Genomic DNA, 24,468 nt, shown 5'->3' with positions numbered 1-24,468 from the left:
TATCTCATGGGGCTGTGGTACAGGTGGACCGTGCACGGGACGCGTCACAGAGCCCTGCCTGCAAGTGTCCGCTGTCTTTGTTAATGACATTTCCATTCGGGTGTTCCTGAGGAGGCAGGGGAGCGATTGTGCCTTTCTGAAGTGGATATTTTACAGACTTATATTGCTTTCCTTTGGGGAAGGATATTTTACATTTATTTTCCTACAAACGAAAGCTGAGGGGGTCAGTAGCACGTGAAGTGTCTTGATCAGAGCAATGATTTCACACGACTGGCAGCCCGGTGTGGCCATGGGGCATTTTCTCTGTGGTGGTGACGTCATCCCCATCCCCTCCCACTACAGTGTCTTCTGTGCCGGGGCAGCTTCTTTTCCCGTTAGTCGTTGGAACTGACGATGGGAGTTTCCAAAGCAGGGGAAAAAAAGGAGCAAGATGTTTATCCTGACCTAGATGTCGCAGGGTGTTAGGAGGCCGTTCGGGTCCTCGTCATGTCAATCTGGACTATTGCAGTAGCTATTTGTAGCACGTCTCTAATTTATGTCCTTGTTGGAAAAACCTTCCTTAAGAAACCAGAAAATTGGGGCGCCTGGGTGGCTCAGTGGGTTAAAGCCTCTGCCTTCGGCTCAGATCATGGTCCCGGGGTCCTGGGATCGAGCCCCGCATCGGGCTCTCTGCTTGGCGGGGAGCCTGCTTCCTCCTCTCTCTCTCTCTCTCTGCCTGCCTCTCTCCCTACTTGTGATCTCTATCTGTCAAATAAATAAATAAAATCTTTTAAAAAAAAAAACAAAACAGAAAATCACCATGTGTTCTAGACGGCTTTTTGCCAGTTTCCCAACTTCACGGTCCCTGGCCCCTTAGTCCCACTTGTGTGTCTGGGACCGAGGTGTGCTCTTGACCACCCCTCATCCTCATCCCGTGTCCACCCCCCTGGCCCGGCCCGGTCTTCCTGTGATTTGTTTTGTGGGGTCGGATTTTATCGTGGTACCGCATGGGGTAGGGAAAGACAGGGAACAACCTCAGTGTCCCTCAGGAGGGGACTGGTGGAACAGGCCACAGGACGGACAGACAGTGCAGCACCACGTAGCAGTGAGAAGAGAACGGACATTTAGGTGCAGATATGGAACGAGCTCCAAAACATACTGTTAAGGGACCAAAAAATATGCCGTGTACAGGATATGCGCCCCACTGTGTTTAAAGGACAAAGGATTTAAATTCACGCTCATACTTGGTAACACATTGGGCAGTTGTGGAAAGAGAAATAACAGCTTGTGGGCAGCAGCCCTTGCGGAGGGCAGCCTGGGAAGGAGGTGGTCGCTCTTCCCAGGGTTTGGCGCTTTGTATCCTTTGAACTCCCCATGGGAATATTTTCCCTTTTAATTTTTTCTTAAAAAGTGTCCTTGACGTGGGACGCCTGGGTGGCTCAGTAGGTTAAGTGGCTGCCTTTGGCTCAGGTCATGATCCCAGTGTCTGGGGATCGAGTCCCGATTCGGGCTCCTTGCTCGGCAGGAAGCGTGTTTCTCCCTCTGCCTCTCCCTCTGCCTGCCACTCTGCCTGCCTGTGTTCTCTCTCTCTATCTCTCCGACAAATAAATAAATTAAATCTTAAAAAAAAAAAAAAGTGTCCTTGACATTTTATTCTACATTTTCTTTAAAGTCTTACATTGCCATTCGTACTTAAATCATTTCATCGTAAAGAAAAGAGAAACACTCGGGTTCTTGGCCTTGACAGTAGACCCATATGACAGTTTTGGTCTTCTCCTTCCTTAGGGTATGAGTGGGACATGAGTGTTTCCTGCCGGCTCGTGCTCCACCACTATAAGCTGTGAAGTGCCCAGTAAAAGCAGTGATTCACACTGGGTATTCAGGAGACGTCCACCATGTCTGTTAAAAGAAACACGTGTGTGAAAACTTAGGCCACAGATGGGTACCTGCCCCTAACCCAAGCTCTCTTCACGCCTTTGTTGTTTTCTGAATCAGTCTCCCTTTACCTTTGACTCATAACATAAAGAAGTTAAAACCAGAATCCATCAATGGTTCAAAGTTTGTGGGTGAGGTGACGAAAACAAGTATTGATAAAGAACTGGGAAGGGGTAAACCACATTCCCCACTTGTGGTTCTTTTGTGTTGCGGAATTCTCACAGTGAATTCTACTCTCTGAAGTAGCCAGGGCTCTGTATACGTGTGGTGGAGGAATGCAGGAATAATGTGTGTGTAAGCTGGTGTAGACACTAGTGTGCACTAGCTGGAACTTGTAAGTGACCGAAGATGGCAACAATGTGTTAAGAATGTAAGGCTGTGTCTTTGTCATTTGTATATAAAATGCAGCGCTGAACATATTCTTTATTTTCTGATACTGACATTGCCCTCTTACTGTTAAATTACTCATTGCTGCTACTCTTCTTGAGGTGAAAATAAGTCCATACTAGAAAATAAATATAGCTCTGAAGGGGAAAAAAGCTCAGGTTTGTTATAGAATATAACCTTTCTATCTCTATTAAAGCTGCCAGATGTAGACTTTATAGCCCCCGTGTGAATTATATATAGATGATGATTGTTTGAGGTTAAAACTTGGTACCTTTTCTGGATGTTTTCTCCGTTAAATTAATCCTTATGTTTCAACATAAATTGAGGCAGAACAAGTTCCCGTTTCAGCAATTCTTACTAAATTTTCTTTCAGTTTTATTTCCAACTGAATTTAATAATTGAAAGCCTCTTGTGGTTAGGAGTAGTGTTTGCGACTTCGGTAGAATCTAATTATTTTAAACTTTTAAAGCCTTAAAAAGTGAAATGTAAAGCCATAGTAAAATGTTCTGATAGCTTTCATAGTCTATTAGCTCAGTGTTGCTTATTTTAGAGGGGACAGTATCTAAATTGAAGTGTGTATTCATTATAGTTGTAATGGTCTCTTTCAACTCTTTTAAAAATCAGTTCATTTAGCTACAAAGAGAAAATAAAAAACATTTAAAAGGCTAATAAGCATAGGGCATGTGAGTCTGTTCCTGTTTTGTAACTGACATTTGCTAAAACAAAACAAAACAAAACAAAAAAAGTGTCCGAGCCCTGCCCATAAACTCTGTGTGCGTGCACGTGTGTATTTGAGGAACCGGCGGGGGTCTGCTCATTTGTTTGCCCATTGTGAGGCTGTCCAGCACCTTTGTGGGGGTCTCTTTTTTTGTATCAGGGTGAAGGCCCTGAATGGAGGCCTTGTGCCCTACTTGATTTGAAATCCTCACTGTTAATCTAAAGGAACCTGCGGGGCACCCAGCAGGAAGTCTGTTTGACAAGTGGAGGTCTGGGATCCTGAAGCTTCGGTGCTGGGGGCGGGGGGGGGGGGGGCAGTGAGAGTGGTAATAATCTTTTAGCCTCAGCTTATGTCCCCCACAGCCTAATTGTTACCCTCGGCTGGCAGCCAGATTGAAGTACTACCCTTTGGGTGTCGCATTGTGCGTTCCTTTTAGAGGTTAGATATTTTGATGAATTTGTGTGTGTGTGTGTGTGTGTGTGTGTGTGTGTGTGTGTGTGTGTGTGTAGCTTTATTTAAAGGATGGAAGGGTTGCTTGGGAAATGGGGTATTGTTGGCATGCTCTTTCTTACGGAGCCTGTTTAAAATCAGCACTTGCCTGGTTAAACCTAGTTGGTACAGTTTGTGTGCTTTGTAGGACTAGCTATTGGTCCGAAGTTTCTTGGCTTAAGAAGCCATGTAATTTTAAGTGTATACTGTGTGAGAAAGGGGTGGGGCAGCAGAAGCTTTTTATAGGGCTTCAACCAATAAACATTAATTTTTAAAGTAAGATTTTGAGAATTTAACAGAAGTAGAACCTGTATATAATGTTTCCTTAATACGAACACTGACGGGGCAAGGGAGAGAATTCTGTTTTTATGTGATACTTCTCTTCTTTTTTTCACTCCACTCAGAAACTGGTTCTCCAGCTTTCAGTGCCAATTAAGACATGCCATAATAAGTATTTTATATTCTGTCCTGCTGTTCGACTTGGGTGTAAATGGTGGTAGAATGTTTAGTAGCTGAGCGTACATAGTTAAACAGCTAGAGATGGGGTACATAGTAAGTTTGGTATGGTGTGGTATTCGGTTTGTATAATAGTATTTCAGCAGAATACTGAAACCATGCAGAATACCTCCTGGAAAAGTGTTCAACAGGATGCCAGAAAGGCCATGTTAATGATAAGTTTCTCATACCTCAGCAGGTTTTTGGGGGCGTGTTTTGTTTCTCTACTGCTGTTTTATTCTTTATTGTGGTTCTCTGGAAACTGTGCCACGTGAACATATGGAATTCTATACATGAATGTTTATTGGTTTTGTAGAAACCCCAGGATACTGCGAGCTAATAACTATGTTGTTTTGTGGGTTATTGAGAGGACATACTAAAAGTCAGGTGTTAATAAAGTTTTCATTCATTATTTCAACATTTTTCAAGGTAATATTAAAGGCAGCTCAACTAAAATCAGAATTAAGCAGTAACACTAGCGGGTTTGCTCTGGTTTAAAAGAGAGTTTGGTCATAGCTGACCTCCTTCCTCATCTTTTACTGATTGTTACCTTCCTGCAAAACGCAAATACAGTGTTTAGTTGGTATGACCTCATAATAAATTTAGTTGGTGTGTGTATACATACGTATATTCAAAATAAAAAATATGTTTTTACTCTTGATTCACAGCTTTGTCTTTTGTTTCTACTCTCCATAGAGTGTTAAATGATAGGTGTAACATGTATATGTCTGCTTACGTGTAATACCAGTTGACAGTTTGTGATTACCCTTTCTTTGGTTTTGGTTACAACTCAATGAGTTATTTATGCTTTATATTTGTGTTTGTTTAGGACATGTCTCAGGAAGGCTATGGAACTAGGTCTCAACCTCCTTTGGCTCCTGGAAAACCTAACCATGAAGACTTGAACTTGATACAACAAGAAAGACCGTCAAGTTTACCAGTAAGACATTAATGTGCTGATTTGGAAATGTAATGAGTCAAAAATTTTTTAAAAGAGCTTTTGTTTTTGTTTGTTCTACTTTATATTAAATCTTGGGGGAGAAGTTTCTAGATTTCAGATATATTTGTGATTTATTAACTTTTTTAGGGCTTTCTTCTCAAGAGCTGTGTGGTCTTGGACAAGTCTCTTTCATTTGTAGGTATCTCTTAGTCCAGTTGGAAGACATATTCAGCGGATGGGTTTTGTGGCAAAAAAGTGTTTCTGTTGTACAGTTGTGCTTTGCTTAGCCTTTTGCTTCCTGGTAGTGATATGGAACAGTGGTGTCCAATGTAAGAGTTAAATGGAATGAAATTCCCACTTGGCAAAGGATATCAATGATGAATGAGATAAAGCATCCGGTGAATGAGACAAACCATCTTGTGGGACTTTATGTCACGAGAAATCACCCAGTCCTTTTCCACCTAAAAGAAAGTATTTCCATTTAAATTTGGCAAAAGCAGCTTTTAAGCATTTTCACCAGCAAATACTGTGTGCCGATTGGGGTATATATTGATTAGAGTAGTGCTACATTCTAGGAAATCGTGTTGAGGCCCGTAAATATAGTTCATCTGTTTTTTTTAATGAGCAGCCTAATTAAATGAGGCTTTCCTTATAAGCTAAAAGAATACATCTGTGCAAATAAATTTCTGTATTTATTTTCTTGTTAAAATGTTTTTGATTTGAAGAATTATTCTTATTTCTTAATCTTTATTAAGTTTCATTTAAGATGGGAGTTCAAGCTAGACAATGATTTTAATTCGAGTTTCAAATATTTTACGTTAAGTTTTATTATATTACTGCTAAACATTTGAGAACCAGCATTTGTAATGAATGTGCTACATGACATTTGGCATGCACAGCGTACCTGTGTTTAAGTTACGTGTAGCCTTAGAGAAGAAGGTAAGTCATGGTTACAGGGTGTCTAGTATCTTCGAAGCTGATGCACATGTTTCTGACTTCCTGATTCTTTAGCTTTTATTTCTGTGGTGGGTGAATTTATTGTGGTATTTTGTAGTCACCTTGGAATTTATTATCTAGTTACTTGGTTTTTGAAGGAAGGAAAGAGGTGATGGATTCTGCGTTTTGTGCTCTTTTTTCTTCACACAGTTCATAGCTTGGTAAGTGTGTCGTTTGTGTGTGTGTGTGTGCAGGTGAGCACTGTTGCTACATGTAACATTTGCCAGGTATTTGGAAATTGGCTTATGGTTTTAGGAAATTTAAATGGACTCGTGGGAAGCAGATGGACAATGAATTCCACTTTTTTCCCCACCAGATTTCTGTTGTTCTCAGAGAAACCCAGCTTTGTAGATGTGCCTTTGGCTGGTGAAGCGGACTGTTACACATGTGGAAACATTTGTTAAAAACTGATAGACTTTTTTTATGTAGCCACGAGAACAGTTCGTGGTGTGCTGCTTTCCTCATATGCATTTGACCTCTGGAGTCCCTCGCTAGGCTCTGCTTCCTCTCCTGGCTCTGCCCTGAAGTGGGCGGTTGGTACTCAGCTAGCTACAGGACACTTAGGGAAGGAGTGAAATACGGTTGTCCCAGAAAACTGAAGAGTCCTGCTCTGGGATGGTGCTTTTTAAGTTAATTATGCAAAGAGGGCTGAAAGCATTTTAGGAAGTGAGCCGATATACTCATCAATAGTTTACGTTTTTCTGAATTGTTCTGTTTGTGTACATGGAACGGCTCGCTTCCTTCCTTACCCCTTACCATGCCTAATTCCCCAGAGGATCGAAAGTTGTTCATCACATAAATTCTCTTATGAGCTAATAAAAAAAAAGAAACGCCCCAGTTGGTGTTTTCTGTCTGTTTTTGTAGCTCTCGCAGGTAAATAAGATGCTGATCGACTCAGGAACATTTCAGTATTTTTTTTAGAGAGCAAAATTTCCAGGTTTTGGGGTGAGTATATGGACATACCAGTTACTGAACAAAGAACAAACCGTAGATCGGCTTTCCCTGTTGCTAATCTGTGAAGGTGAAAAGTGGCTTTATTTACATGAATTTTAGCAAGACGCTCTTTTCCCAACAGGCTTCATTGGTGTAGAAAGTTCTGTACAGGGTTTACTGATACATTTTGAGCTATGTGGATGCTGCATCGATGTGTTTGGTGTTATAGACAAGGTCATCACAGTTCGTGGGGGACATCTGTTGGTCTTCTACTTGACTCTAGTGTTCGGATGTTTTTAGTGTTACTCCTATTAAATATTTTAGTTCTCCAACTTGGCTAAGTTGATACTGTAGATACCATGAAACTGTATTATATCTGCATTTCCTGTTGGGTAGCTTGTAGAGTTATGCTGAATTTTTTTATTCAAGTGTCACTAATGTAAATTTTGTCTTCTTACTTAAAGATAATCCATCATATTTATAACCTCTAGTTTGTAACTTGGAGTAAGGAAATTGTGGGTGTTACCTTTACATTTTAAAAAATGTGGTACAGTGATACTAATGTACAATTATTAATTCTTTAGTGTATGTGTGACTGTGAAGAAGGAAGCTTCTCTAGTAATTATTTCTTAATCTTTTTGATTATATAGGTTTTATAACCTATGTATTTTCTTTAGCATATTTGTTACGTGGTTAAATTTCTGTCACAAGAAATCAAGATATTCCCAATGTCTTTATGCTTGATCTATAAAGTGACCTCTCAGGAAGTTGTCCACTCATCATTGTTTGAACTGGTGTCTCTGTATTTGCATGTCATCAAATTCTTGGTGATCTTCAGAAGCTAAAGCAGTTATGTTCCAGCTGACTTAGATCTTCAGATCATCCACAGTAAAGCAAATAACTGATAAATTAATATTTGTCCTCTTGTTGTCTTGGGGCCATGACCAGTGATATTTACTTATCACTTAATTTACTCTGATCTAAGCTTAGAACAGATCTTTCTTAATAATGTCCACTGATTGCTATACTTCTTAGTCATACAGCTTTTCCCGCATTGAGACACTTTAGCTTACATACTCCTTGTACTATAATTTTTAGCAAATCTTAGCATATAGCAGATATTAAAAGTAGCTTGAAGAACTCTATCTCCTGGGAATAGTATCACTTAAAATTCAAGCACATTCTGTATTTTTTTCTACCTCTATTATTGATATGAAATGAAGCCAGCATTTAAGCAAAATGCACTGTGAAGGGTCCAAAAAAAAAAAAAAAAGAAGCTATAACTTATTAGCTCTTTATCTTAAAAACATTGAGTATATCTCAATTGCTCTTTTAAGATAACTCCCCAAATATTATTTAATATACTTTTTTTGTTGGGTCTCTTGATATATTTTCCTTGCTTGTGCCATTAGTGTTTATCTTATTACACTTATTTTTATAGCTGTCTTGACTCCCCTATTAGACGAGGATCTTTTCAGAATATTTATTATGTCTTGTTCAGTATTTTCCTAATAGATTTTATGTAAAACCTTTTTTTTTGTTTTAAGGATTTCATTTATTTGATAGAGGGATCACAAGTAGGCGGGGGGCGGGGAGCAAGCAGGCCCCCCCTGAGCAGAGAGCCCAATGCGGGGCTCGATCCCAGGACCCTGAGATCATGACCCAAGCTGAAGGCAGTGACTTAACCCACTGAGCCACTCAGGTGCCCCTGTGTAAAAACTTTTAAACACATTCTTCCTCTAGTATCAGACTCTCTTTTCGTTGCTGAAGGGATTTTTATCCAAGGTGTTGGCCCGATAGCAGTAGAGAGCCCATGTTCTCCAGAGCTTCTGATACTGGAGGAGTATATGAGTGCGTGATCTGTATTAGCAGGGCGGGGTTTTTGTCCAAACTGTTTTTTCTTATTATAAAATGACATTTGAATTTTACCTAGTAGCCTTAAGCTTCCATAGAAGAAGTGGGCACTTTCGAATAATTAAGCTAAAAGTAGTGTGAAAAGCATATCTTTTCTTAGTAGCATGAAAACATTCTTTTCATTGTAAAAATAAATAAATTAACAGGAACAATAATCCCAATTTCAGTAAATATGGCATGGGTATGTTGTTGGTAAAATATTTATAAAGATGTATACAAGGAAGTAAACAAACAAAAGGTTTGATTTTCTTCCTTGATCTAAGTACACAGTGCTTTGTCCTCCAGGGATCTGAAGAGCCCTTCGTTTCCCTCAGGTTACAGCAGGTCTGTTTCAGTCTTCCAAGAAGCCAGCCACCGGTGTGTGTTTCAGGCAGCAGGTCCGCTGTTCTTTTTACCTACGATACAGAATACCATCAGTCACATCCTAATAGCCCATCAGGTCTTCTGACCCTTTCTTCTTTAAATAGGAAGTACCTAAAGAGATCGACATTAAAAGGGATTTTGGCTTTTAGAGTTTAGTAAAAAACAAACAAACCCTTATATGTTGTGTAGAATAATGCTTATGGTACTTCTGTTTAGTTTGCAGTTAGAAGGGAATATTGAGGTTTAGATAAAACACGTATTTTGGCCTTTCATGGAAGGAGGGAGGTAGTAAATGCCGGTTGTTCTTTGAAACAGAGGGTGTTAAACAGGATATTGGAAGTCTGAAAGTGGGTGGTTGGAGACCTGGTATTACCAAGAATATTCTTTGGGGGTTAAGTGTTAGCAACAGAGCCTACAATGATTTGGCTTTCCTGAAAAAGAATACTCCGTGTGTGTTTGTTTTTTAAATCTTTAATGACACTTATGTTGGATTGTGGTAAAAGATCATGTACTTTGGAAGCATATATGAATATTGATGATATGTTAATGGGGACATTTTCAGTGCGTGGATTTGATAATGTAGTTCCTGTGAACAGTTGGAAACTATTGGAAAAAGCTAGGTGAAGCATTTTTAACTGGATTTTGTTTTTTATTAAGTTTTCAACCCAACTAAAAATACAAATTGTTATAATGATCTCAACCTGTCAGGTGGCAGGTTTTCGCAAAAGTTGAAATCTCCCAGCTAAGAAGTAGATATATGGCTGCTGAATGAACTCTTCCGAAATTTTTTTATTTGTATCTGGAACTCGATTTAGATGGTTTTCAGCAAAAGGTTAAGAATGTAGCTGTCTTCTGTTGCTTGAGCCTTCTCAAAGCATTCTGAACATTAAAAAAATTGTAAGTTAATAAAAAAAAAGCCTAATCTGTTGTCAGCATTGATAATTCCTGCATGCAGCTGACGACATGAGCTGTTTACGAGTGTTCTCTAAATGTTAATAGAGTACCTTGAGTCTGGGAGTTACGGACATTGTAGAGAGGGAGCAGGAGACTCTCTGAGGGCTGGTGCCTTGTCAGATGGAGCATCTGCAGATCCTGTTCATTGGGGGCATACTTTCGAAACTGAAAGTGTAGAGACATTTTGATATCTTGGTAACGTTGTTGTTGTTGTTTTTTTAAAGATTTTATTTATTTATTTGACAGAGAGAGAGATCACAAGTAGGCAGAGAGAGTGGCAGAGAGAGAGGAAAGGAAGTAGGGTCCCTGCCTAGCAGAGAGCCCGATGTGGGGCTCGATCCCAGGACCCTGGGATCATGACCTGAGCCGAAGGCAGAGGCTTTAACCCCACTGAGCCACCTAGGCGCCCCTCTTGGTTAAGTTTTAAAGGGAACACGTAATAGTTGGGTTTTTTACCTAGGTTTTACCATATTCCCAAGTGTAATTCTAGTAACTGGTCTGCTCCATGTGGAGACATCAGTTCTTTTGGGTTCAAGGTTGAGAGAAACATGTGAAGACCTTACTTGAAAGTCCTAATTTAGGAAAAGTGATAGTGACTTTGACAAATGTTCTTTTCTAACATGGATTATTTCTTTAAGATGTGATGTTCTATAATTTTATCCCCTAGAGTATTTTTGTGATACTGGTAGTCATTTTGAAAATAGAGGATAATGCTTCAACTTGAACAAGGTAAGAAGTAGTACGGAGTGGGAAAGTAGGTTTCTCCTTTTAAAATAATCTCCCGCTTAAATGTTTGTTCTGTAAATGAATTCTCAATAAAACCTCACCAGTTTGGATTTCGTCCAGGTAAAAGCAGGCTAAATATATGGAAAGTTTGAATAAATTAATATTTAAAAAGAACTGGAGTTTGCTTTTAAATAACTAAAATGTTTGTGTGCAAAGTGTTTCTAAATTGAGATCTTCAGTCCTGTTGAAATAAATGGATAATTCTAAATTTATTATAGCTGAGGTATTTGCTTAGTGGCAATATGTTATTTTTAAAAATTCATTTAACTTTTAAAAACATTTTAACTAAGCATACCCCCTGCAAACTTTTTCACATAATATTCTGAAGATTGCCATTTAAAATATGGGGGAAATGAATTTCAACCCATTTTATGGGACTGTCAATTCTAAAATAATTAATGAAGGAGTGCTATAAAAAATAGACACTGGACAAAATTGGAGATGAAGAGAGGCTGAAACATAACTGATTTGCAGGATATTGGTTTTGATAATAGAAGGATAACTATGATCTATAGTTGATAAATGAGGCTCATTAAGTAAGGGATGAAAAATGCAGATATTCCTGGCTGATAGAAAAGTCAGATTGTGCCCTAACAAATTGGGGATGGGAAGGTTTCACACCAGCTTGCAGCTCTGCAGATGAGCTGCGTGAGGCTCTGGAGCCTTCTCTGTGGCCCCACAGGCTGGGCGTGTGCAGCTCCCGGGTCTGCCCACCGATAGCCCCAGAACCACGCCTGGACCCCCAGGCCTCTCCAAAGCAGGAGCGGTCTGCGGGCACAAAGAGGAGAACAGTAGCGTTTGTCTTGAGTATAAAGCACAGAAAGCAGCGTGTGAGAAATTCTCGCATGGGGCCTCAGGTAGGAGAGTTTGTCAAGCAGTGTGGCTCCTTCAGGTTTTAATTTTAAATTTTTATGCTAGCACGACAAAACAACTGTTGCTCAGAGGTACCTTTTCTCATTCGAACCTGCTGTTTCTACAAAAGGCAGTTCTTGGCATGTTGAGCTAGAAAACCTTCCTCCTTTCTTCTGGGTGCCCCTCCTGTTCACTGGTAGCTGGAGAGGTCAGTGGGCTTCCCGCACCCCTAATATGCAGGCATGGCCATTGAAAGGGGCTGAGTATGCCTTACTTTGTAGTGCCCAAGGTAGGTGGGAAATAGATTTTACTTTACAGATTTCCACTTTGTAGGTAACCAAAGCCAGACGTCTAGCTTATGTAATAAGAGATACATAACCAGTAGGAGCTCATAGTAACATGTGTGGACTGGTTAATGGCTTTTATTTTTCTTTTGGACTAGAAGTAACTATTTTGAGTATTTACTGCCAGTTTAGGAGGTGAAATAAATATATGTAGAGAGGAAAGTTTTTTATTCTTCCCTCACAATATAGGATTTTTTGAAGCGTCTCTCTTTCTCATCTTTTTCTTTTGCCTTCTCTAAATTGTTGTAAAATAACTGAATGGTCTTGTTTTCCTTTGTTTGGGTCAAGAAATTTTAGCTGAAAATTGTTACTGTGTGAAAGAAGATTATTGACTCAACAAGCCTTCAATTTTCCGTGAATAACACTCCCACCCCCTAGCTTCAGGAACATGCCGTGCATGCATTCTATTTTAAAATACAGACTGTAATTTAAAACAGGCAGTTTGATGCCCCACTGAACTTTGTTTAAGCCTGGAATAAAAGAGGGGAGAAAAAAGCTTTAAGCTACAAAAAAGTGACTAAGCTTTCTCAACCACTTTTCTTCATAATACATTCTATTTAAGAAAAAAAAAAAAGGTGTCAGGTACTATTGTTGTCTCTTTCCACAGGACCTAAATTTTATCCAATGTTAAATTGTGGTGTGTGCGTCTTTTCGCTTTATTTCATTATCAGGCTACCATTTGATTTTTTAAGTGTTCGGAGGAGTAGTCGTGTATAGTGGAATCTGTGTGCCTACGTGTGTGTGTTCTGTCCGTGTTCAGTGCATGTGAGAACATTCTGAAATTAAGTACATAATTTTTAGCGTTCCCTTACTGATAGAGATCTCATTTTCTAGAGTTCTCTTTACTTAAATAGTACCTAATTATTAGACTAGAATGATAGTAAATAATATTATGGTTAAATATCTGTATCAGATCATTGTAAAAATGATTAGCGGGAAGTAGTTTATCTCACCCCCCCCCTTTTTTTCTCCTCGCAAAAAGAAAATGAGCAGTTTAGGATGACCTGTATGAAAGGAATGAGGACTTTATTCTGAGAAAGTAATATTTTTTAGCCTGGACCCCTGTGCTGCTGATGCTGCTGAAGGCAAACAGGCTTAAGTCTTAGCTAGGATTCTGGCTCCGTTATACCCTTCACTAATGGCTCCTATATGGCTTCAGTAATGGTCTCCCTCCCATTTTTGGGTACCATTTACTTTTGAATGTATTTAGAGATTTGGGGCTAACCGATTGAGTCCATACCTTTATTATTCAGGTCATGGGAGAGCCAAGGGGCTTCTTGTGGACCAACTACAACATCTCAGAGACTGCGGAGGTCTCCCTCTCCCCGCTGTGGGATCAGTGTGGCAGTCTGTCTTTGAGTATAGGGGGGGTTCCGGAGAAGGAGAAAAGTTCATGGGAGAAGTTGAGAAATACATAAACCGGGCGTCTTTATGATCACATGGTAGGGTAGGAGGAAGGAACAAGAAACAAAAAAGCTGCAGGGCAATGCCATCTGACCGTAGCAATGCACAGTCTGATGCCTTTTCCCACTAGATCAGTGGGAGCGTGGTGGAGACGTCTCTCTGAACCACAGTGACCAGCAATTGGTTTTAATTTCATACCTGTGGAAGGAGGACCCTCCTGATCTCTCCGAGGCCTCCACTTGATGTCTGACACCCCAGGTTTACGTTTGTGCACTAGAAAGTAACTGAGCAAACACTGCACACGTTTTAGACTGAGATTTACTGTGAACGGAAATGTTAGCAACCCAGCATTTGTTCTCGATGAGCCCAAGTCACTTTCATGAACCATGTCCCCTGCATTTCTGCCTTTTTGTGTTTTCTCTTCCTCCTTCCTTCTTCCCTCCCTTCCTACCTTCTTTCCTGTCTTTGGGGCTCCCTGGTTTGATCTGGGTAGCATGGTATGTTACAAGTCTTAAGTTTTGCTTGTGATTTTATTCCTCTCTCTGTGAGTGCACAGAGTGGTGTCTGCTGGGACAGTGGCACACAGCTGTGCCTGATCCACAGTAGATGTCTTCTCTGAAAGTAGGCCAGAATGAGTGAGCACAGCGGGATCCTGCCCCTCTCTGAGACTTACACCCCAGTACTGATCCTTTCTTGTTGGTTTTTTTTTTCCCCTAAAAATTTCTCATGTAAGTAGGGTCTTCATGCATCTCATGGGTATGGGTGGTGAGAAGTGCAGTGATCCGGTTAATATCTTCTAACGACCCTAGAAGTATGTGGTTGGTTTTTTTTCTAATTACCTGTCTCTGTGTCAGGAGGAAATTTGGCTTCAAAATAATAATAATTAGGTATAATAATTTATTGGACACCATTTTTAAAAGTCTGGTTTTATATAAGTAAAAATTTCAGTTAACTAACACTGGACACTGCTGGTAAAAGGAGAAGAGCTATGCCCAGAGTAAGCGTCTTCATGAATATCCTAGGATTGAATTGCATGAACTTTTAAGTCGTGCACTTCCTGACATCTGTTTTGTCCACTCAAAGCCAGATCGCACCCCATTTCTTCTATTTTTGAAAGTCTGGTATCTTCGGGTTACCAAGACAAGTGAATTATTCCCTACCTTTTATTTATGCAAAGCCCTTATTTTCAAAATGCCTTTATTACCACTGGAGGCAGAGAGACAACTTGAGAGGCTGGTGTATTATCTCACTAATGAGGTTGAGTCAGATTATTAAAAAGTGTTGGCAATGAGCATGCAGAGGGAGAAAACTGTTGAAATAAAGGGAGGGATGAATGATAGATGCTTTTAAGGTTTTTAAGCTGAGCGGCCAGGAGAAGTGTTGGTATTGACGACAAGTACAGAGAAATGGTGGTGGGAATTGGTTTAGAGATAAGACTACCCAGAGATTTTATGAGATTAAAAAGCAAGTCCTGAATAAATTTGCTCGAATTCTCCAACTCCTAAAAGAAAGCATTTCATCTTTGCTACCAATGCCTTATTTTTTTGTATAGTTCTTTATATAAGAGATAAAACATTGCCATAAATAGGAACCGATGTTGAAAGAGTGATAGCAGTGGCTATAACTTTACATTTCGTGTAAATTCTTGGAAATGATTTGAAGAATATTGGAGCAGAGTTTGCATAAACAGCTCAGCAGATCATACCAGAGTGTTTCTAACTCTAACATGGAGTACGACAAGAGTGCAATCTCAAAAATAAACAAAACTAGATACAATTCAATTAGGATTCATGGCTGGTGCCATTGTCCTTGCTTTCAGGCTAGTCCAGTAAGTTTATATCCTAGTCTGTTCCTTTCCTTGGGTAGGGACAGGTTACTTCATGTTGCTTTGTCTAGCGTACTTCCGAATGATGGAGACTTTGTTCGTCCTGTTGCAGTTCATTTTGGAGGAACATTCCTTCGTTTCATTTATCTCATTATGATTTCTCCTTTTCTAACACTCCTTTTGAGTATGTGCTTTGGTGAGCCTAGTACACAAACATAATGTTTTTGCTTATTTGTTTTTCTCTTTTGTGGGTCTGTGGCTATGGGAGGGGGCTGGGGAACTTAGTTTTCACGTGCTATTTTTGAAAGATGTTCTCTTTTATTTTATAGAAATGGTTAGCCCTTTGACTACCTTGAGTTTCTGTGATACATTTAAATCCGGACAGAGGAAATAGGGCCTTAGGGAGATTACCATGAACCCTGAACAGTTTTCTCTTGTTTTTTTGTTTTTTAAATCAAACCCCTCCCACTTTTCTTTTTTCTTTTTTGTAAAGCACTGTCATTTTGCTTCCTACATAAAGAGCAATGATTTAATATTAATGAGTTATTAAAATATGTGTATTTTTACGTAATTTGATTCAGATTTTTTGAAGCTCTAATTCCCAGATGTGAAAACCAGGAATTCACAAGGGCAGGAAACTTGACTCAGGGAGCCAGCAGGGGCGGAGTCCCAGCGAATGCGTGGTTCCTTCCGTTACTGCGGCGCTCTCCCTGCCACTGCTCCAGAAGACACCTGCGTGTCCTCCAACCTCAGGTGTCAATCCGAAGACCCTCTCTCTTTTAAAGACTGTTTTGCCAACTTTGATTAAAATCCTGAGTGTCCTTGAGTAAATAAGAATATGTTCAAATTTTCCCAAGTGTTTTTGCATTTTCGTAGTTACTACATTTATGCTTTTCCTTAGCTAGCGTGCCTAAATGTTGACATCCTCGAGGAAGGCACAAGATTTCACTTTATGCAGAAAAATTCAATTACATTTAGCAGTCGTTTATTGATTGCCTCCTATGTTTAAGATTTTATGTTAGATGTAGGAATCACATAAAAATAAAACTGGGATTAGCTTATTATTGGTGTTCTTTCCTATAACATGTTCAGCAGTTAAGAAATTAAGAAGAAGACATACCTATATTCAGAACACCTGATATTTAAGATACTCTAAGGTAGCTTCTCATTTTATCTTCAGAGAACCGTGTGTAACGTCTGCAGAATTCATACTTCTGGCCTGTGTAATAGCGCAGAAATGTTTTGCCATTCCGTGGAGGTTTTAGATATTGGAAAAGGGAAGAGCAGTGACGCCTGTGTTGAAATGATGTTACCTGCTCGGCGAGGCACTGAGGCAGCGTTTCGCCCTTGGCCGGGCCCCTCACGCTGGGGGAGGCATACCACCACCCCACGTCGTCCTCCACAGCCGGTGTGGTAGATGAGCGAGTCTGCTGGTTTTCTTGAGTGATTTCCTGAGGGATTTTATTTCTACTACTTTTTTTCTGACTTAATTTGCACTTTCTACTTTTATAGGGATGAATACAAGTTATTAAAACTCTAGCCGCCTTTGATAAAAGTCTGGCCCTTTCTTGGGGTATCAGATTTTAAAAAGCGTACCAAGTACGCGCGTTATGACTCATAGAGCACATGTCCACATACTTCAGTTTAGTTTTACTGCCCAGAAGCTTCCCCTCTACCTTCCGAGTTGCATGAGATACCACATGTACGAAACCTCCTGTGTCGTCCTTGCCTGTGTTACATGTACGTGCTCAATAAATTGTCCACTTCTCACCCTTCGTTTGCGCCTCCTCCCCTTGCTAAACTCAGCTGCCTGGGCCTGTTAGGGTTGCTAGTCTCCCACACTTGCCTGAGATTTAGCTCTCCTCTCCTCGGGATGAAGAGACCTGGAACAGAGACTTCGTAGAGTCACAGAGATTATCAGCTGACTCTTGACGAAAACTTTATCCCCTCGACGCCTGCCCGCGACTCCATTGTTGGGCCTCCCAGTGCTGCGGACCTCCTCTGATGGAGCGTGTTGGTGTGAACCACTGGCATTCTTCTGCATTCGTTTTGATTTCATATTCTTCATGTTTATTTACCACGTAACAGAAGAACATGGACTGTGAAAACTATATTAAATACGTTGTAATTCGAAACAGTACTAATTGGCTCTCCCAACATTATTGTCAAGAGTTGTGTAGGTAACTAAGTAAGTGGCTGCAGTAATGGGAGTTCACTTTTCCTTGCTCATCCCACCTTGCGGTATTATCAGTGAGTGGGAAAATCACCTAAAAGAAGAGAGAGAAAAGAAAAAGAAGATGTAAGGAAAGGCTCAGATGGAAATCTAGTTTGCTTTCAGTGAAGTCTGCCTTAGATAAACTCCTTAGATTCCGCAGAGGGTTTTCAGATTTCTGAGACAGAGAACCATACGAGTCATCGTGCTTGTCCAGGAATAACCAGCGGAGACTGATAACGCGTCTTCAGTGGGAGATGAGACTGAAGGTGGTGAATCGGGTAAAATATCTGAAGATATCCTCCTAAGTCGGATACGTTTCTCACTCTCTTTCTCGGTCTTTGTATCTATAATACACACACACACACACACACACACAGAGGAAAGGGGAGGGGTCAAGGGGACCATGCATAAATAATTATATTAATACAGGAAACACAGCTTTGGGAGCTCTCTGCCTTTTTTCATTCCGATTGATTAGATGACATTCAGTATGTTGCAAGTCAGGTGGTGTTTTGCAAGTGAGAACATTTTAGAAGCATCCTGGTGTTTTTTGTTTTTATTATTTTTTTATTAACATATAATGTATTATTTGTTCCAGGGGTACAGGTCTGTGAACCATCAGTCTTACACAATTCACAGCACTCACCATAGCACATACCCTCCCCAATGCCCATCACCCAGCCACCCCCTCCCTCCTACCCCGCCTCCCCTCCAGCAACCCTCAGAGTATCTTGTTTTTTTAAGGACTGTTCTTTTAGACAGTTGTGTTTATTCATGCTTAAACTGTACATCCCAAACAGGGAACTTCTGCAAATGCTCGTTTAATAAGCCCAGCATGTTTAGCTAGCAGTGGTAGCTGTGCAAAGGTATCTGGACAAATTATAGAGGAAATGAGCGTTACTTTACAGTTGTAAATATATACGATACTCACCATCACAGCTTTACTTTTATGAACCCAGTTTCTCATCAAAACAACAAAACTATGTGAAGTTTAATATAATTCATTAGTAGCCTCTCTGATTGAAGTTTTTATACTGTGGTGTTCTAATAAAAATATGACCCAGACACTGTGTAACTTAATGATTAAAATTAAAACCTGTAGATTTCTTCATCTATAAAAGTGTTTAAAAATATCTTGGAAGAGGCATTCTTCTTCCAACATGTTTCCCTATGAATTATAAATAAATTTGTTTATTTTTAAATATGCCTGTGGCCACTTTTAACTGAAGGAGTCCTGTTGTGACAGAACATTCTCATTTCCTATGATGTTTTTACCCAGAATTTATAGCCCATGTGTTCCTAAATGGGAATTCGGCTGACCCAGAGTAAAACATTTGTATAAACTGAGACTACTCAAAGTGGAATACAAATTTTAAAAAATGTTTAAAAGAAGGAGAAGTAAACAAACCATGATCATGCAGTTACCATGAATCACTATTAAATTTAAGATTTCAAGACCCCCGGCTGCCTCAGTTGGGGGAGCGTGTGACTTTTGTTTCGGGGTTGTGAGTTCAAGCCCCACACTGGGTGTAAAAATTACTTAAAATTCTACCAAAAAAAAGAAAGAAAGAAAATTAAGGCTGCATTCCTGACTAGGTAGAAGGGGGGAAATGAGGTTGCATAATTATTAACATTAAGTGAAAATATATTTTAAGGATGGACTATCAGGTTATTACTTTGTAAAATAAATAGTTTATAAAGGAACATATATAGTACTCCTGTGAAAAAAAGTGAATAATGATGCCAAAATAAGCATTTTCCTGTTTTTTTTAAATAGTGTTAAAGAAATTTTTTCATTATATTTGGGATGATTATCATGAGCCTAAGTTTGGCATCTTGTCAACTAAATAAATGAATGAGTGATGGGCTGGTTTTTCTGTAACTTGCGTAACCATCACAATTAAAATCCAGCAACTCTCTCCAAAGGAATAGCTTAGTGAGCCTGTTTTCATTTCAGAGTGTAATTCTTGAAAACAGTGATTTTGTAAGCATAAAACATGTAGCAGAATGAAAAGTCATTTAATAAAGAAATAGTCCAATTGCGAAGAGAGTATTTTTCATAAACTTTCCTCTGTTTTGAGGGATAGGTGACATTTTGTCTTGTAACTTGACATTTTTCTGTTGTCTGCTTTTGTGGGAGAAGATCACTAATCTTTGAGTTACAAGATTTGGACTCAAGATTAATTGGTTAGTCTGGCAATGGTCTCAATTTTACAGTGCAGACATTCTACTAATGACTTAGTACCATGACAGTTTGTATCTTGTGGCAAAACTTAGTGGTATTTTTTTAGTTTTGGTTTTGTTTTGGTTTTTTGGGGGGAGGAGGGTATCTGTTGACTTGAGTACATTATAAAATTGGAGATATGTTCTTCAGGACGAGCAGGATAAACCCATAATCTGTCTAGCTCCTTCAGAGTTCTAGTGGGAAGAATGCTAAAGCTGGTGTGATTCCTCCACTCCTGCCCCCTAGGACTGACCCTGGAAGAATCTTGTGCTCTGTGTTGGTTGCTGCGCCTTATATTTTTAAAAAGGAATGGGTGTGGTGAGCAAGCAAGTCGGTGGCCCACCCAGTGGGCATGAAGATCTTGACAGCCAGCCGTCTTGATTTGAACCCACAACTGTCACTGGCTCTTGGCCACTTATCAACCTTTAGGGGGAAGGGGAGCAGGGTCTGTTGGGGTAGCTGTATCATGTTCCTGTTATTTCGAGGGAGTTGGACTTTTTTGAGCCCAAACCGTATGACGGAATTCAACAAAAAGATAATTTAACATACATTTACTCTTACAGAACAAAACGTTGTAGGAAAACTACCTCTGTTCATTTGTTGGCCAGTCTTGTCATTTATAACTTGCTCTAAAAAAAGGCCTAGTAGGATAAATTCTTCTTTGTAGATACTCTTTAAGAGAACTTGAACTCCGGTGTTAATTCTTTTGTATTTCATTACCTCCAGGAAAAGGACTTACTCAAGATTTTGTGGCTGTCTCAACTCCAAAGCCTGTGCTTTTAAAAATCATACAGTTAACAAAATCATGAAAGAGCAATGTCTGTGTCAGCTCTGTGTGTGTGTGTGTGTGTGTGTGTGTGTGTGTGTGTGTGTGTGTTTGAAGACACAACCCCTGTAAATTGCAAAATTGTTTCCCTTCAGAGGGCTTCAAAAATACCTTGAGTTTGTTGGGATTGGACTGGGTGGCAGTCAGGGTAGCTGTCCTTCTGGAGCTGCAGTACACAAGTCGATTTTGCTCCCTTAGCTGCCTGCATGTGCTTAAAACAATTTTTGACAAATGCTGGAGTTTCACAAATGTGGGAGTAGCAGTTCTTGAGGTGGTTTTGCAAGTCCCTTGGAACAGCCATGCACGTCTTCAGTCACTCTTCATTTGAATGAGAAAGGGGAGGGTAGAAGCTATTTTTATTTTCCCCTGGGAGCAAGAGAAAAGGAGGCGGAACTCTGTACCATGTAATTTTAAAAAAGAAAAAAAAAATCAGATTCCATTGAGATTCTTTCTTGTTTACTTTTTATTTTACTCTTGCCGTCTCCCAGTGTGTTTGACTAATATAAGTCTTCCCCCAGGAATATGAGAATATGTGGTACGGTCCGCCTCATAACCTTCCTGGATATTTTTATAATTTATCATCAGCTGACACCGCCTGGGTAGAATATTCTTACCACTCCCTCTGGCTGCTGGAAGTCTGAAATTACATCTTTGTCTTTGAAGTCAGGCATACTGTTAGCGTTGCTATGGTGACAGGGTGGGTAATGGCGTCCACAGACAGGAGATCGGTATTTAGCGTCTAAACGCTGCTGTACACAAGGCCTTGATTTTTAGAGTGGTTACTGAACTATTCCCTTTTAGTAAATGTTTAAAAATTACATTTTTACATGGTCCTACTAGATTAATAGTCATGGTTTATTTCATTTTAACTGCAAGGATAAAAGCATTATTCCATTAAATGGGTAGCTTTTTTTTCTCTCTTGGTTTATGCATTATTAACAGGCTTTCCTGTTTTGCTTGTAACATTTTATAGGCTTTTTCAAACATGCAGTCAGATTTGCTCTGTTGCTCCTTTATTTTTTGGTCTTAACCCATTATCTGCTTGATCTCCCATGATTTCAGAGGAGACAAAGTTCTTAAGGAACTAAGCTTTAAAATATTAAAAATGAAGAGGAGGGAGGGAGGGGGAGAGGGGTGTGTGTGTGTGTGTGAGAGAGAGAGAGAGAGATAATGTTAACTGACCAGTCTTTCCCTATGAACTGCAGCAATAACTTTCTGAGTGTTTCTTTTGTTTCAAGTTTCTTTTTAGCCCCTCTCCTGTACTATACCTTCACATAAGAGGTTAAAGGAAAGATTATTTACAGTTGTGGGGAACTGTAGGACATTTTGAAAATGTTTCAGTTAATGTAACTTTTTTTTAAATGATTTTATTTATTTGAGAGAGAGAGAGAGTTGGGGGGGTAGAGAGGAGCAGAGGGAGAGGGACAAGCAGACTCCCCACTGAGCACGAAGCCCAACATTGGGCTAGATCCCAGGACCCTGAGATCATGACCTGAGCTGATACCAGGGGTTGGAGGCTTAACTGACTGAGCTACCCAGGTGCCCCAGTTAATGTAACTTTCCAAGCGATAGTCTCTCAATTTAATCTGTTTTGGTCTGAGACCAGTAACTTATATTACTTATGATTTGTTGATTCTTGATTGTTTTGTCATTAGAATAATAGTGACTCTTAAAAGTTCACACAGTATATATGTATGCGTCCCTACCTCATTTATGAACTTCTGGAATATCATTTTGAAAGCCTCATGATATGGACCTTACGCCTTCATAAAGTATTTGTTAGGAAATTCTTCCTTGGGTTAACTTGAAACGCTTTCTTGGATTCGGATTCTACTTCTGCCTTCTTAAACCACGTGAGATAAACCTAAATCCCTTGTCTCTATATGGCTGTTCAGATATTTGAAGACGGTTTTCATTTTACGTGTTTTTTCACTTACCTGATTAGTTCCCTTTTTTTTCCCATTATGTAGTTTCAATTCTGACCCCACCCTGCTCTTAATTCTTTGGTAAAGTTCATTTTGTGTAGGTGCCTCCACATAGGAGTCCACAGCCAGACTAAATACTCCAACAGAAGTGTGGCTGGTATAGAGCCGGTCAGTCACCGCCTTTGTTCTAGACCATCACGGTGGTAGGCGCTTGGTGTCAGAGCGGCATCCCACTCTGGCCCTGTGATGGGAGGTCCTTCTAAGGCTCATCTCTCATCTATCCTGTACTTGAGCCTAAGAACAGCTTTCGCCTTTACCCTCATTGAGTGTTTTGGGTCATTGTTCAAGCCTGCTAACATGTTTTTGGATTCCAAATCTAGCATCTGTTGTATTTAATATAATTTCTACTTTTGTGTCATTTATAAATTCATATCTCATTATAACTCTTAATATAAACAAATTAAATAGACTGAATGTAGAACTCTTTGACGTTTTGGTTGTTGCCATTCATCCAGGTATAATAAATCTAGAGCTTCCGTGTGTTCTAGGCCATGCATTACATGTTAACTACAATGCCACCCTAAGAGACTTAGGCTAGAAACTGAGTGGGAATCCAGAACAGTCGGGATTATGGTTCTGTTGTACATAAAGGGTCTGTGATATTGCAAGTTACATATGATTTGTTCCTGATGTAATTTTGTCTTCATCAAACCTAAGTTTCCTGCATGGGAGATGGAAATTGACTTCGTAAGCCGGTTCTTGTTGCAGCATCAAGGGATACACACTGGCTTCGTCCCTGTAACCAGGAAGAACGGCCAAAACAAACATCAAGAGAAGGTAGAAGAACCTGTGCCTGTCCCCGGGGGCCTAGAATGTCATGGGTCAAGGCAGATGGTAGTCCCCTGGTCTTGGGATCTTTGAAACCAAGTGGTCCTGCGTCAGGGACCTAAAATTTCAGTGAACAAGACTGTCGGTCACAGAAGCCCTATCCGGTGAGGATGGTTAGTGGAAAGAGCAGGTAGAGTGTGTGTTCGTGTTGGGGAGAGGGTTCCTCCTCTACATCTTCCATTTTTCCCTCTGCATTCAGCGGCGTGTCTGACGCATGCCGCGTGCTTTCCTGTCCATTACAAATTGTCCCGTCTGAGGGGGCGCTGGAGACTAGGGACGTGAAACTGACACGGTCTTTTCTAGGGATGGCTAGTTCCCTTGCGGGGACGCGCACGGCGGCTTGGCCCTGGGGAGGAGAGGCGGGGTACTGCTTCCAAAGTACGCGGTGGCTCTGCCTTCTTGCTCCCCGCTGCCTGTGGGAGCGGAGGCACGCGTGAGCCAAGTGAGTCACCCGGAAAAAAAAAGACGTCCTTTTGTGATTTGGGTCCTAGGTCTGTCCATGTATGGGTGGAGAACAGGCATGCAAGTTTTGCCTGTATTACGCTGCTTCTCCCCTCCCCAACCCTACATCTTCTGTCTCAAGCCAGGACTCCATTACTGGACATCGGTACTTGAGAGGCAGAACACTTAGAGATTAAGAATTTGCCAATAAGTTTTATAGATTGGAAAAAAGAATGGTTTAGACCGGTGCTGGCTCATGGAGTGACAGGTGGGGACTAATCCTCTGGAGATGGTCTCTGGGGGCAGCATTCCTTTTCCTTCCTCAGTTGTGGGCTCTTTATACTGATGACCGTGCAGGCTGCTCGAGTTGACCAGCCGTTTTGGCTTGAATTGGGGTGAGGAATGGGCACGTTCTCACTCTAATGAAACCCTTCTTGAGGTTTTTAATTAAGTGAATTCTGTATCTCCCTTCAAAAGAACAAATATGTGAGTGAATTTGGTCCTGTTTGCAGTATTTGTAACAGCGAATGTGTTCTAAAGACTTTTTGGATATTCTAGATCTGCAGCGTCCAGCAGAATTTTCTGCAGCGATTAAAATATCCCGTATCTGTGTCATATAGTATGTTAGCCACTTG

At 40.3% G+C, this 24,468-nt stretch overlaps 1 protein-coding gene across 10 annotated transcripts in view; it reads left to right on the top strand.

Annotated features, from left to right (window-relative positions):
* ARID1B (AT-rich interaction domain 1B) overlaps positions 1 to 24,468 on the top strand; it is a 440,857-nt gene that overhangs the window by 154,410 nt on the left and 261,979 nt on the right. For all 10 annotated transcript variants that reach the window (XM_046004238.1, XM_046004242.1, XM_046004240.1 and 7 more), the window contains one exon: positions 4,833 to 4,943. In XM_046004238.1, the coding sequence (XP_045860194.1) occupies positions 4,833 to 4,943 (111 nt within the window). The remainder of the gene's footprint in view (positions 1 to 4,832; positions 4,944 to 24,468) is intronic.

The sequence above is a fragment of the Meles meles genome, chromosome 5 (genome assembly GCF_922984935.1).
Source record: "Meles meles chromosome 5, mMelMel3.1 paternal haplotype, whole genome shotgun sequence".
Taxonomy (NCBI): Eukaryota; Metazoa; Chordata; class Mammalia; order Carnivora; family Mustelidae; genus Meles; species Meles meles.
This window is presented reverse-complemented; position numbering and strand designations above follow the sequence as displayed.